The sequence below is a fragment of the Megachile rotundata genome, chromosome 13 (genome assembly GCF_050947335.1).
Source record: "Megachile rotundata isolate GNS110a chromosome 13, iyMegRotu1, whole genome shotgun sequence".
Taxonomy (NCBI): domain Eukaryota; kingdom Metazoa; phylum Arthropoda; class Insecta; order Hymenoptera; family Megachilidae; genus Megachile; species Megachile rotundata.
In genome coordinates this window covers 10,928,044-10,941,141 of record NC_134995.1, presented here as the reverse complement: position 1 = coordinate 10,941,141, position 13,098 = coordinate 10,928,044, and the positions used below count along the sequence as shown (strand labels likewise).

At 28.6% G+C, this 13,098-nt stretch overlaps 3 protein-coding genes across 7 annotated transcripts; 2 read left to right on the top strand and 1 right to left on the bottom strand.

Moving 5' to 3' along the window:
• The first annotated feature begins 28 nt into the window (after positions 1-28).
• On the top strand, positions 29-3,014 carry LOC100877746 (uncharacterized). Of its 3 annotated transcripts, XM_003705904.3 has the most exons (6): positions 29-164; positions 261-1,173; positions 1,244-1,447; positions 1,528-1,949; positions 2,016-2,203; positions 2,269-3,014. In XM_003705904.3, exons 2-6 carry the CDS (start codon positions 498-500, stop codon positions 2,681-2,683), a joined length of 1,905 nt encoding a protein of 634 aa, XP_003705952.3. In that variant the 5' UTR covers positions 29-164; positions 261-497; the 3' UTR covers positions 2,684-3,014. The 3 variants fall into 3 exon arrangements, with proteins under 3 accessions (XP_003705952.3, XP_076394999.1, XP_076395000.1); XM_076538884.1 differs by having other exon boundaries at positions 64-1,173; XM_076538885.1 differs by having other exon boundaries at positions 67-1,173; positions 2,516-3,014.
• LOC100877632 (uncharacterized) lies at positions 2,751-8,105 on the bottom strand. Its single transcript, XM_076539260.1, has 18 exons — positions 7,622-8,105; positions 7,485-7,536; positions 7,202-7,407; positions 6,976-7,117; positions 6,411-6,652; positions 6,060-6,341; positions 5,687-5,985; positions 5,420-5,624; positions 5,131-5,334; positions 4,859-5,074; positions 4,635-4,791; positions 4,255-4,544; positions 3,985-4,197; positions 3,769-3,930; positions 3,569-3,688; positions 3,331-3,497; positions 3,124-3,248; positions 2,751-2,967 (listed from the first exon to the last, which is right to left on the bottom strand). Exons 1-17 carry the CDS (start codon positions 7,685-7,687, stop codon positions 3,128-3,130), a joined length of 3,144 nt encoding a protein of 1,047 aa, XP_076395375.1. The 5' UTR covers positions 7,688-8,105; the 3' UTR covers positions 2,751-2,967; positions 3,124-3,127.
• A 135-nt stretch (positions 8,106-8,240) lies between these two features.
• LOC100880501 (uncharacterized) lies at positions 8,241-12,508 on the top strand. Of its 3 annotated transcripts, none has more exons than XM_003705848.3 (5): positions 8,241-8,407; positions 10,886-11,460; positions 11,530-11,696; positions 11,812-11,998; positions 12,195-12,508. In XM_003705848.3, the coding sequence occupies exons 1-5, from the start codon at positions 8,371-8,373 to the stop codon at positions 12,384-12,386; spliced, it is 1,158 nt and encodes a 385-aa protein (XP_003705896.1). In that variant the 5' UTR covers positions 8,241-8,370; the 3' UTR covers positions 12,387-12,508. The 3 variants fall into 3 exon arrangements, with proteins under 3 accessions (XP_003705896.1, XP_012146886.1, XP_076395042.1); XM_012291496.2 differs by lacking the exon at positions 8,241-8,407 and adding an exon at positions 8,414-9,575; XM_076538927.1 differs by lacking the exon at positions 8,241-8,407 and adding an exon at positions 9,589-10,073.
• The last annotated feature ends 590 nt before the right edge of the window (positions 12,509-13,098 follow it).

Here is a 13,098-nt window from a genome sequence, read left to right as displayed (position 1 = left end):
TCATTTGATCAATGGAGGTAAATACGAATCACCACAGAAGAAACATAAAGAAGTGCTTTATAATGTAGTACAATGGTTTATTTTAATTTATTTGCCTTGTGTATATAACAAATTTACAAAATTATTAAGTATATGTATTGTGGTCAGCATCTTTCACGAAACCGGTACGCAAAACCGCCACCTATTGATTCATGAAAATATTACATATTTAGTTCGATAGAAACCTATAAATTAATTCTTTTGCACGATCGGTATTTCAGTACATAGAGCACAAAAGCCCTATAAGATGATAGATCTATTCTGTGCCTTGTCTGTGGTTATATTACCAAATAAAATGGAGGTTATATTCGAGGTGTATTGTGAGAAAATAATGTATGTATACCGCACAAAATGGTCACAATTATGTATATCATTCGTCATAAAGTAATGGTACACATTATTCGAAAAGAGTTAGATAATCAATTCGAAATTCAGTGAAATTTTGACCGTAATACACCATGATGCCAATGTCTAATGCATTTTGTCTAATATGCAACGTAAATCATGATATTTCATCTTGCGTAAATATATTTTGTACATCTTTTCCTCGAGATGAAGAGCTGTTAGTAAATTTTATATCGAGGGTACTTCGTATACCAGCTTCCGAATTACAAGATTCATACGTTTGTACGCAATGTTATAACCTCTTCCAAATGTTAGAACAAGCACAAAAGACTGTTTTAAATATACGTTGTGAAATTTTAAAGATTTACCATACCAGCGAAAGAAGAAAAAATATTAAACAATCAAATGAAATAAAATTAAACCTAAATACAAATGTACTGTTAGAAGAAAGAAAAATAGATACAAATAAGACTAACGATAACTTAAAAGAAGAGTCTAGTTTACAATCCATCCAATTTGAAGAAGTAGTAAAACAACAAATTCAAAATAAAATAACAAACCAAAATATAAATGTTTCAAATATAGATTATGATTTTAATATTAAAATTAATGCAGATGCAAGGAGAAATGTTGAAAAGAAACTAAATGGCTGTAATGAGATAGATAATACACAATCATTTAGTTGTAACAATGGCCATGATAAAGATGAAATCTTAAGAAATGAAATATTTTGTGATTTGGTAACATTAGATAGTGATAATAATGCACATAACATTGTTCCTGCCGAAGGTAAAGAAATATTATCAGCAATGATTAAAATGAATGTAATTGGTATTAAAAAGTTTATTTGTTTCTGTAGAAAATATGCAGGCATTAAAAATACATATTGAAGACAAAAATTATATTTCTACAATAAACTCAGAGAAAATAGAATCAAAAGATTTTATAAAAATGGATACTATTTTTTCTAACAATGAACTACAAGTAGAACATATTGATTTTGATTGGAAAGACTTAGATGAAAATGTTACAGAAATAAAAGAGAATACTGAAAATACAGCAGGTATTAAAGTTATTGTACTTATTATTTTAATTCTTCTAAATGTTTATTAATTGTATTTTTAATTATTTGAAAATATATAGTGACAAAAATTGAGCAGGTAAAAATGCCAATGAAATCAGGAAAAATGGCAAAATATAATCTGAAACCATTAAAATATTCTTGTTCTACTTGTGGCAAAAGATGGAAGACTGCAACTGAATTAAAGACACATATAAAGACTCATTCTACATTGAGGCCATATATGTGTGAAAAATGTGGACAGGCATATAAACATAAACATGCACTAGAAGTACATGTTGGAATGCATAATGGAATAAATCCATTTCAGTGTAATTTTTGCAACAAATGTTTCACACAAAAAGGAGCACTTATGAGACATTTACCAATGCACACAGGTGAAATGCCTTATCAATGTGAATTATGTGGTAAAAGATTTGTACATCACACTTCGTATAATATGCATAGACTATCACATAGTGGAAAGAAATCCTATAAATGTCATGTATGTAACAACCAATATAGGTATTCATGTATTTATCAAACATCTTTAAATGTAAATATGTTTTAGATGTGTGATTTATCTTTACTTTCAACATCTCATTTGAAGAGACATATGCGGGTTCATACAGGTGAAAAACCATACAGTTGCACTTTATGTGGAAAACGGTTTGCAGAACGATATAATTTATTTGCTCATCAAAAAATTCATGATCCAGTTGAAAATAAAGCAAAGGAGGCTAATGAAATGCAATACCAGTAAGCATATAAAAAAGTTCGTAATCTTATCTTAAATTTATTTGTTCTAAGTAATGCACTTTCAGATGTAGTTTTTGCAACATAATGTTTGAACAGAAAGAAAATTTGAATGATCACATGAAACATCACACTAATATAAATAATAAATCTGATTTTAAAAAATCGTGTTCAGTTCCACAAATCGAACCAGAAAATAATGAATTATTAAAAAAAATAGATTCCGAATACAGTGTACTGCAACAAACATGGATTCAAATGAATCATTCCAAATTAGATATTGTTGATAATCAAGAAAAATTTGTACTCTTACAGAAACCGTTGCCTGACATTGATGAAAATTCCTTTGCAGTTAGATTGAATGACCAGAAAGTATCACTGGAAAGTACAAACTATAACACTAATATACAAGTAGTAATAGAACCTTTAAATACAGCACTTTTAAATACCAATCTTCCTCTTAGCGATAAAATGCACATGTGAATGAGCAATAAAACATGACATAATTTTTACTATTTATAGAAATGTCATTAATATTTTAAAAACTCAATTTATTTTTTATCATATACTTGAATGATTCCTATTGTATTTTTAAAAATTTGATGTTTGTAACAATATAAATCAAATCTACAAGAGTATGTAGTTAAATTAGTAATAATTAAATACAATAATTATAAATGTTTCTTAGATATTTACGTCATAATTGAGAGTTCCTTGTATGAAAATATTTCTGAAGCAATGTGTTCATTTTACATTATCATTAAGTGCTATATACCAATAAATTGTTATTAATAAAATTCGTAATTAAAAATAAGTGTATGTTTACTAAAGCTAATTTTAAATATATAAGTTAATTGATAAATTTATTAAAAATTAATTTTTAATTATATACTCGTTATAATCCTAAATTAGTTAATATTTACCTTTTCATTCATTATCAGGATGAATTTGAATATCTGAAATTTGACTAGGCATTAATTGTTTCCATGAAGTGACACCATATCTTCTTAATAAAGTTTTTCTTTGTAATACTGGTGTGGATAAAGATCTATAAATTTGTTTATGAAAAAAGATGGAACAATGCAATTAACAAAAGAAAGAGTTAAATTCCAATAGAAAATGTAACTAACTGCTGTATTTCATCAACCATAGAATCAACCATTGCGGGTATAGCAACTGTAGAAAAATAATCGAGTTCAGATAAAAATTTAGATTTTCCAATAGAATGACTTGTGTATAATTCGTAAACGAAATTAATTAATGAATTAAATGCTTGGTAATAGATATCTGTTAGTACCTGCAAATAATTTGAAAAAGTAAAGCTGATATTATATTGTAACTTCAGTTTTTATAAGAAATAGTTATTACCACTAAAGAAAAGAATCCTGGTTTGTCCATATGATAATCTGAATACATTTTTCTCGTTTTTATCACGAGATCAATGTATGTATCTTTTATAAATTCTGGTTCTTTTGCGTCTGCAAATGGCTTGAAATAAATTAAAAAATTGCATTATTCTGTACAAACAATGGTATTAAAAATAAAAGAAGAAACATTTAAAGACAAACTTCTATCAATATTTCTTCACTAGATATTGATTGACTAAGTTCTGCATACGATTTCGTTGCTTGCAATATTGTACTTCGACGATGTAGAAGTTTAGCTTGATGCCTTTTACGTTTTAACTTTTCATCTTCAATTATGATATTTGAATGTTCATCCAAAATTACCTATAAAAAAATGCAGTTACTTTTTGTAATACATTTACAACATGGATTTAATACTCTTAATCCTTTCTCGTCCAAAATGGAACCACCATCGATATTTGTATCCAAGAATTCAACTTGTCCTTCTTGAAATTTGATCTGTTTTTTTTCTTCCATTTCTACTACTCTTATGTTCTGCAATCTTGTTTTACTTCTTATTATAATATCGTTTGTATCATCTTCTGATGTTAAAAATGTAGTTTCAGGAGACAATTGAAGATTTTCTATAATCTATGAATTAAAATATAATAATATATCACTTATATAATAAAAATAGAAAGCTATTCATACATTATTTAAAATTTCTTGAACAAATTTTAATGAACTGCTAACAGGTTGTAATGAACATTCGTCTCTGTCTACTTGACCAGATGAACCACTTTCCTTACTGCTTTTGACCCATGTATAAATATCAAATTTTTCTTGTATCCAACTACGATGAACTTCTTCACTTTTTGTTAATACAAGAACAGGTTTAACATTGGAGTACCGTTTAGTCAATTGTATAGTTGCATGTAAGTCAGTTTGTGTAATACCAATTTTGTTTTGCAATGTCAAACCAATAATCTGATTGTAATCTATACAAATATAAGTAAACAGTTCAATATAATATCTCAATGAATGTTGTTCATTTAATATTATGAGAACATTTAATATTGTGAACTAACGAAAGCCATAACTATTTCCTAGCAATTCTTGAATTGCTAAAAATTCACCACGACGAGACATATCATTAAATTCTTCTCTATTTGTAAAAATGTAGGATTTACATTCAGTGTCGTTATTTTCTGGCTGTCTTGTTGTATGCCATCTACAGTATTTAATCTAAAATAAATGATTCATTTTTGATATATTAATTCATTCACCTTAAAAGTTGTTTGTAATTTTATACTTTGCTTGGAAATGTTTGAACAACGTGTAAAGCCAAGGATATTTTTCGCACTGCACATGGACCTGTGAGTATTATTAAAGGTAAACTTGTCTCATCATAAGGTTTAATATGCAAATCAATTATGGGTGCACTTAATTGTTCCAGCAAAGTTAATTTTGTAACAGTACGAGCAGCTGTTAATTCCACTGGTGATACAAATAAGATTGAAGCAGTAATCTATTGAAACGAAATATTTTAATACTTGCATTATTCTGTAACTTTTAAATATATACCTTTTCTGAAGTAGATACATGACAACCATCAATAGTATGTATACTTGGTATAGAAAACAAAATTGCACTTTTATAATTAGGCCATTTTGTACAACCATTGCCTCTTAGATCTAATTCAAGTATTAAACCTTTCAGATTTGTTAATTCCAATAAATCATTGATTCTATTAAATTTTAAATCAATTACACGTAAACTGTATGCACCCTACATTTTTAGATTAAAATATTTACTTTCAAATTATCCTGTTAATTATTAGTCATAATTAGTTACAAATAATAAGAACTATTACTTTAAAAAATTCCAAGGTCGATAATTTATTGTATCCTAAACGTATTATTCTCAAGTGGGGTAATATATTTATCCCATAGCCAGGTACATTCGATTTAAATGATGTTATACAATTACCTTCCAAATTCAATTCTTGAATATTTAATTTATCCAAGTTTTCAATGCATTCAATTAAATTATATGACAAATTTAAATATTTCAAGTACCTATTAACATAATATTCAATACAGAAATAATTTAATTATACAAAAAAATGTACTATACTAACTTTAAATTTTGCAAACCAAAAATAGTGTCAATTGCATTATGTGATAAATCTAAATGAACAATACTCCAGAAGTTGCTGATATCACACATTTCTGATATATAGTTATATGATAAATTTACATATGTCAAGTACCAAGGTGGGTTAAAGTTTAAAATAGTATACATTCTGTTATATGCCACGTTCAAAAACATTAAATATGGTACTCCTCCCAGAGGAGACAAATTTGAGATAAAATTGTATGCAAGATCAATGTATTGCAAATAACGGTGATATTGTAACATTGTAATATTTGAAAGTGACTATAAGAAAAATTTTGTTTAGAATAGTCTTCTCATGTTCCTAAACATTCTGTATTAGTAATACAATAAGCTACCATATTTCTCATAATGCATTTACTCAAAATATAAAGACCATTTTCAGGAGATTTGGTCAAAAATGATTTTCCACTTCCTATTAGTCTGTCTGTAAAATAGCCACCTAATTCTAAATCATCTAGTAGTATGTCATCATGGTGTCTGATTTTTACAACAGGTGCATTTTTATCATCCCATAAATTAAAATTCAAAGCATATTTACTCCAACTACTTTCGTTTACACATTTTATTGAATCTTCATCTATTGACACTTGATTGAGCAATGACAATGAAAGCTCAGCCTGTATAAGTAAAAGAATTATTATTTTAGTACTAATACTGAAACATTGTCAACTTTAATTAATAATTACACTTGAAGTGAAACCAGCTGAGGCTGTTGAAACCATTGAATCTGTTGAATCATCGGACAAAACTTCAAATGGCACATATCTATCTTCCATAGATTCCCAGCTCATATCACTATGTGACAATACATCAGAATCAGTATCAGTAACATATTCAATGTAATCTTTATATGATCCTTCTTCTGTATCAGGAACTTTAGTAATAACATTTGGTTCAAGCAATGATTGAGAAGGAGAAAAGAGATATGTAAACTGTTGAATAAAATTGAAGAATGTAAACCTTTTATTACAAAATAGCATTATTTTCCATTAATACATTTAAAGTTATAATTTTACCTCTTCAGTGCTCATTTTAATATTTAAATTATTATTAAATTATTTATATTATCATTCACTTAAATAAAATCTTGAAGATAATGACTTATATATATTCAAAGATTTCTACTGTTTTTTAACAGCTGAATGTACATAGAATTACTACATTACTTGTAATTATCATGATGTTTTATTTTTGTCTTATAAAAAGTAATTTCTTAGAACAATATTTAGGTATCTGCAGCTAAATTTTTCAAAGATGTATTTGAAAAACGATAATGATGCCATCCTTCCTCTTCTGTTAAATTAAGAGCACCTTTATTTTTATAAAAGCTTTGTGCAGGATTCCATTTAAGGACTGAAAAATCTAGTCTACAACATTCATTCTTTGTTGCTTCCTACGAAAAAATTGTATTTTACTAAATACAAATTATATATCAATGTTTCTCATGTATTGCTCTTTTGCAGTTTAACAAACTTACTGTAGCAACAGCTTTCAATAATTTGCTTCCAATATGTTTACTTCGACACGTAGGTGTTACATAAATGTCTTCTAAGTACATGGCTTTTCCACCCCATGTAGAATATGTATAATATGAAATTGTATATCCTACTACATTTCCATTAACTTCAGCTACATAACATATAAATAGGGGATGTTCTGTATCAAATCCATCTCTTTCAAGAACTAAAATTTTGCAATATAATTTTAGTATGAAATTAAATATTAATTTTCATATAAATATTATTGTTTTAAATTTTTACCTGTATAATCAATTTTTGGTCCATCTGGCATAAGTTCAAAGTCAGCTAATTCCTAAAATGACATTCTAACGAGACTAAATAATTTCTTTACAATTTATAACAAATAAAAAGTATGGTACAGTTTATGTTACATTTACCTGAATTAAATTTCTAATAACTTTGCAGTCCTCACGTTTTGCTTTTCGTACTATTACGTTATCCATCTTATAGAAAATTTGTTAAGAATCAAGTCTGATACTTGAAGGCACCTATTATCATGGCTCTACATGTATGTAATATGATAGAAAACCAAATAAATACGTGTTATATTGATACATTAAGGTAAAGCTAGGATAAGATTAAGTTCTCATAAAGTTAGGTCAATGTACGGTTAGACCGGTATATAGTTAGATGCGGGTTAGGTTATATCAGCATTAATTTAGGTCACGGTTGCAGTAAATTAGTTTTATATCAAATTATATCATGTCAGTTCGGATTTATGTTAAATGGATATTAGGTGAGATCTGAATTAGATTAGACCATGGTTCATAATTTATTTTATTCAACGAAAATATGCATCTTCCATACCTAGATGCAGTTCATGAAAAAAGAAATAAATGTATATAAACATTTTTTATTGGCATTTTGAAATAATAATATAAGGTGTTGAAGTTTTTAAATATATTTAAAACCTTCGCGGTTAAGTGATATCGAATCTCGAATAGTATCGATACACCAATTTCCGGCACAAGCAAGGTCGACTTCCTGAAAATACGCCATTTGTATTCATTCGCGATCGGTGCGTCGTGTAACGTTGTTGTGTGAGTTTCAGTGACGTTCTTAAAAAGTAATTTACTCGCGGTTTTAGTGTGTTTCGTGTTAAAAGAATAAAAAATCAAAAGAAAAAATGTCAGAGATTGACGCAAAAGTGAACATGTCGCTTGGTAAGTGGCCAGAGTCTCGAAAATCTAGCAGTTATGCCGATAATCCTGGGTGAACGTACGGCTACTGTTTCCTCTTTTGCACGAATTCAAAATGGCGATGAAATTATACAACGTAGAATATCCACATTTATTTTCGTTCGTTTATACCGACCAATAGATATCGAGAAAAAAAAAATATATATCATCGAGCCAACAGGACCGTTCATCTCTTTAATTCTTAAATAAAGATCAACACATTTAATTGATATTTATTTATGGGAAGATATGGGATCTTTTTCGATCACTGGAAGAAACTTGATTTATGATCCGTAAAAAACATTACGATGACATTATGTCATTCACGTTAGAAACAACGCGTGTCGTTCGCTGAGAGATTACAATAAAGAAGAAAAGTGTAGCCGCCATGAAGGAATATCCATTTTGGGAAAAAATACATGCTATAGTTCATGTAGGATCGACGCAGAGTGATTTCTTTTAATAATAACAGAAATTTTGTTAAGTGGAAAATTGACGAACATGAACGGAACAGTTTCGGATAATGCCGCAAGCGAAGTTGTGTGACTCATACTTCATAAAAAGAAGTCAACTTTCTCATTGCGTGGGATACACGTTTGCGTAACTTTAGTTGTATTTTTATCTCTGCTATCATGTTCCTCGAGTTTCTCTTTGTCCATATAGTGGATTCGAAACGCTACACCATGTGTGAAATGAAAAAAATGCCGAAATTTTCGGATCAGTTTTATTTTGGAATTCTACACCTGTAACATGTTCCATGATATGAAATACTGAATGTAACAATTTAATTTATTTATAACTAAACAAACGGTATTTACAATGAAAATATTTATAAACCAGGATATTTCACTTGTGTGATTAATTGAAAACATACTTCCCAGAAATCTGTTAAATGAATGTTTCCTGTGATAAACACGGATAACTTTTCCTGTAAAAATACTCGATGAATCAATTAAGAGATCCAATTGGATTTATCTGTTTAAATGTTACATCTAATTAAAGATATAAGGAGATTTACTTATGATTCAAAATTTAAGTGTGAGTGGATAACTGATCTTCCTAATGCGGATAAAAAAAATTTCAAGTTCTATGATTTTTGAATTACTGAGAAACAAGTACAGACTCTACAACGTTTACCTAAAGCAATATAATGGTGAATATCTACATATATGGTTATTACTTGCATACGAAGATTTTGATGAACGAAATTTGGAAACTCAAAGAAAAGGAAGTTATTCAATAATTTATCTGAGATATTTAATACTCCTTCATATTCTAATTACATAACCAACTCAACTACAATACTTTTATAATTAACCATACTGATGATACAAATGTGTTATGCCAAATGATTCATGATACAAATAATTTATTTTCATTTAAAAAACAATGAATAAACTATTGAAGCTAGAAATGGAAGACTGAAATCAGATCAAGATGATTATTTAACCCTCCCAATAATTATATCATGAAGATCTCAAATATTATATAAAATTAAATGTTAATAAACAAAGAAATGTTAAATTAAACATACAATTAAAACCGATATATGAAATTGGATACTGCAGAGATATTATTAAAATGTGCAGAAAGTTGTAACAAAAAAAGTTGGAATCAAATTTGAAGAATGAAGCAGTGATGAATAGAAAGAGCAAGTGAAATGTTTGAGAAAATACTTGTGAAATTGTGAAATTTACAAATTTAAACAAAAGAGAATAAATGATGTGAATGAAGAATTACTATCGCTTATTAAATTGATCAAAAATGGCTTTTGTGAAAAAGAATAATTTTAATTTTTGAAAAATTTCTGCTCAAATATATTGCATTATAAATTTAAACTTAATGTTCCTTATATTACAATAGAATATAGTTTAATGCATTACAGAAAAGTATATGAAAACCTCATCAATTTAAATAAACTCATATTTATATACATGTATAAACTTGCTTGTTGCACATGGAGTAGTAGTATATTAAAACATTAATGATTTATTGCTCACAGATTTGCAATATTTCATTAAATTCTATGTTTTTGATTTTTGAATAATATATATATATATATATAGTTTATGTTGCTATTATTATTATTTATTTTAAATATTACAAAAAATTAGTTTGTTTTAATGCATCCTTAAGTGGCTGAGTAAATATATTAAAAACATATTCAAACGTGTTAATAAGCATATATACATACATATATGTACGTTTCAAATTAATATCCAGTGTGATTGTCCCAAGTATGCATATATGTTGGAAGAAAATCAGGGAAACGATTAATGAAAACCACAATTCCCTCAATGGAACTAAATCAGAATTGAATATCTTGTCTTGAGTTATTCTTCAGCGTCGTCTGTTCAAGAGGAGACTTTTCAGATATTCGAGATTAAAGCTTAACACAAATTAACTTTCTGCACCATTAAGGCCGTACGTTCACTAAACCTTTTGAATTTTCTTCCTTTTAAGATGAAATCATAAAGATGGAGAAAAAGGAGAAAAAGAAAAAGGCTGGGACTCCCAGTGGAAAAGGCAGTACTAAACGCACTCGAGGAAGTGCAAGAGGACGCAGTGGACTCAGGGGTAGAGGAGCTAGAGTGAAACGTAATGTTGGGACTGTTAAAAAAGAGCAAACGTGGCAAGCTGGACAAAATAATAATAACAATGTACGTGGTGGTTTTGTGAGAAAACGATACAAGAAAAGCACTGGTTTAACCAGGTCAAGAAGTAACTTGACATTAAATCAAAAAACTAATGCACGAGGAGCGTTTAATGCACGTCGTGGACGAAGCAATAGATTTGGTTTAACTCGTAGCAGAAGTCGTACAAACTTGACATTTACTCAAGGAGGATTTTTCACTAATAATAAAACTACATTGAAACGAACAAACAGTTTACCAAATCTACGTGATCCAACTTCGGTTCATAATCGGTTGGGATATCAAAGCCCTGCTCAAATTGCCTATCGGAATCGTGTTAAAAGGGCAAAACAATTATTGTTACAAAGACAAAATCAGAGACTGTCTTTACAAAATCAATTCAGAGTAAGTTAATATATACATCGAGTTAAAATATTAATAGCTTTAAAACTAAAATAATTTCTTTTTTTGCAGATACCTCAAGCTGGAAAATCGTTAATGTCACTTCAGCAAAGATCTACAGAGAGAAGACAACAAATTTTAACATCTCAACGTCGTTTTACTACCGGTGGATTACGCTCGGATCAAATTGCTCGTGCACAAAGACGGGCGCAATATGAACAAAAGTTGATGAGAATGAAGTATGATTAAAACTTTTATAATTTACTGTTCTGAAGTATTTTATTTTATACAATTTCGTATGTCCGTACAATTTATTTGTGTGTACACTTTAATTGAAGTAATACGATGTTATAGTTCCTCACGATTAAATACGAATTCAAGCGTGAACTTCATGTGCACATTGGGGAATGAATATAGTCCAGGCACTCATCAACGTCCTGTCACACTTGCACCAAGTCGAAATGGGAGTGTCATAAACAATTTGCGCCCGTTGCCAAGAGGACGTTCACCGTTTAGACAAAGTGTACAAAGCTTAAATATGGTATGCTTTAGATTTGAATTATCGTGAAAATTTCCAAATTTTAAAAAACCTAAAAATCTAAATTTCTAAATTTGTGTAATATAATTGGATCACTCAAGGATTTAATATGTTTCGGATACCCGCATGTTCTTAATATCTTTATTAAGTACATGGTAATTTACTTCTTATACAACACGTAAGAATTCATGGATTTCAGGTTGGTCGAGCACCTTTATTTAGCCGACAACGTTCGAGGTCACGTTCACGGTCCCGTTCTCGCACACGTAACACGCCATCATCAGATGCAGGAGCCGACGTAGATGATCGTACTTTCAGCGAGCTCATGTACAGCTTATCTGGAAATCTTGGTGTTACCGGCAGAACGCTTAATGATAGATTTAGTTTTTAAGTCTGGAAAAGAAAATTTTGTTTTGTATTTAGAACGTAAGACTGCTGAGGCCAGAAGTGAATTTTTATACTTAAAGCATAGATAAAATGGTATTAAATGAAAAAATAGCTCAGCTACTTGAATATTCTTGACTTAGTTTTGTTCTATACTTTAAGCAATATGGAAATCATTTTTAAATTTGTAAGATGTACAACATTTATCTTTGGAATACTTGGAAGCGATAGACATGATAGATTCAATTTTTGCTAAATTTAATACTTGCATTATCTTCTGGTTCTAACAATATTTTGCGTCGTGATATCTAATTCATTTTTCATTTATCGAATCTATATTTAATTCGTGTTCTATAGAAACAAAATTAAATTAGTTAAGCTTAAGAAATTAGCAAGATGTGTAACATATAAGAAAAGAAAATTCACAGTAAACTTTTTTCGTGATAAACAAATTTCAAATTGTTTCTGAATGTTTCAAATAAACATAAACTTTTCTGTTAGTGTAAATAACATTTAATTTAAAAATCCAGTAAATGTTATTTTTTATTAGATTTAACACATTTATGACAAGATGTGATTTCAATCATACTTTAGTTTGTTAAATAGCGAGAAAGGAATTAAATATGAAAATTATGTTGCTAATTATAAAAACTTCACAAATTTTGTCAAATGTATGTTATTAAAATCGACATAGGTTTACTCTGAAGAAAAAGTTAGTT

Coding starts and splice junctions, on each gene's coding strand:
- LOC100877746 (XM_003705904.3), top strand. CDS start 498: ATGATGCCAATGTCTAATGCATTTTGTCTAATATGCAACGTAAATCAT. Junction 1,950..2,015: donor AGAAATCCTATAAATGTCAT/GTATGTAACAAC, acceptor AATATGTTTTAG/ATGTGTGATTTATCTTTACT. Junction 2,204..2,268: donor GCTAATGAAATGCAATACCA/GTAAGCATATAA, acceptor ATGCACTTTCAG/ATGTAGTTTTTGCAACATAA.
- LOC100877632 (XM_076539260.1), bottom strand. CDS start 7,687: ATGGATAACGTAATAGTACGAAAAGCAAAACGTGAGGACTGCAAAGTT. Junction 4,545..4,634: donor AGGAAATAGTTATGGCTTTC/GTTAGTTCACAA, acceptor ATATTTGTATAG/ATTACAATCAGATTATTGGT. Junction 3,249..3,330: donor ATGGTTGATGAAATACAGCA/GTTAGTTACATT, acceptor ACAAATTTATAG/ATCTTTATCCACACCAGTAT.
- LOC100880501 (XM_012291496.2), top strand. CDS start 9,485: ATGCGGATAAAAAAAATTTCAAGTTCTATGATTTTTGAATTACTGAGA. Junction 9,576..10,885: donor TTACCTAAAGCAATATAATG/GTGAATATCTAC, acceptor CTTCCTTTTAAG/ATGAAATCATAAAGATGGAG. Junction 11,999..12,194: donor GTGTACAAAGCTTAAATATG/GTATGCTTTAGA, acceptor CATGGATTTCAG/GTTGGTCGAGCACCTTTATT.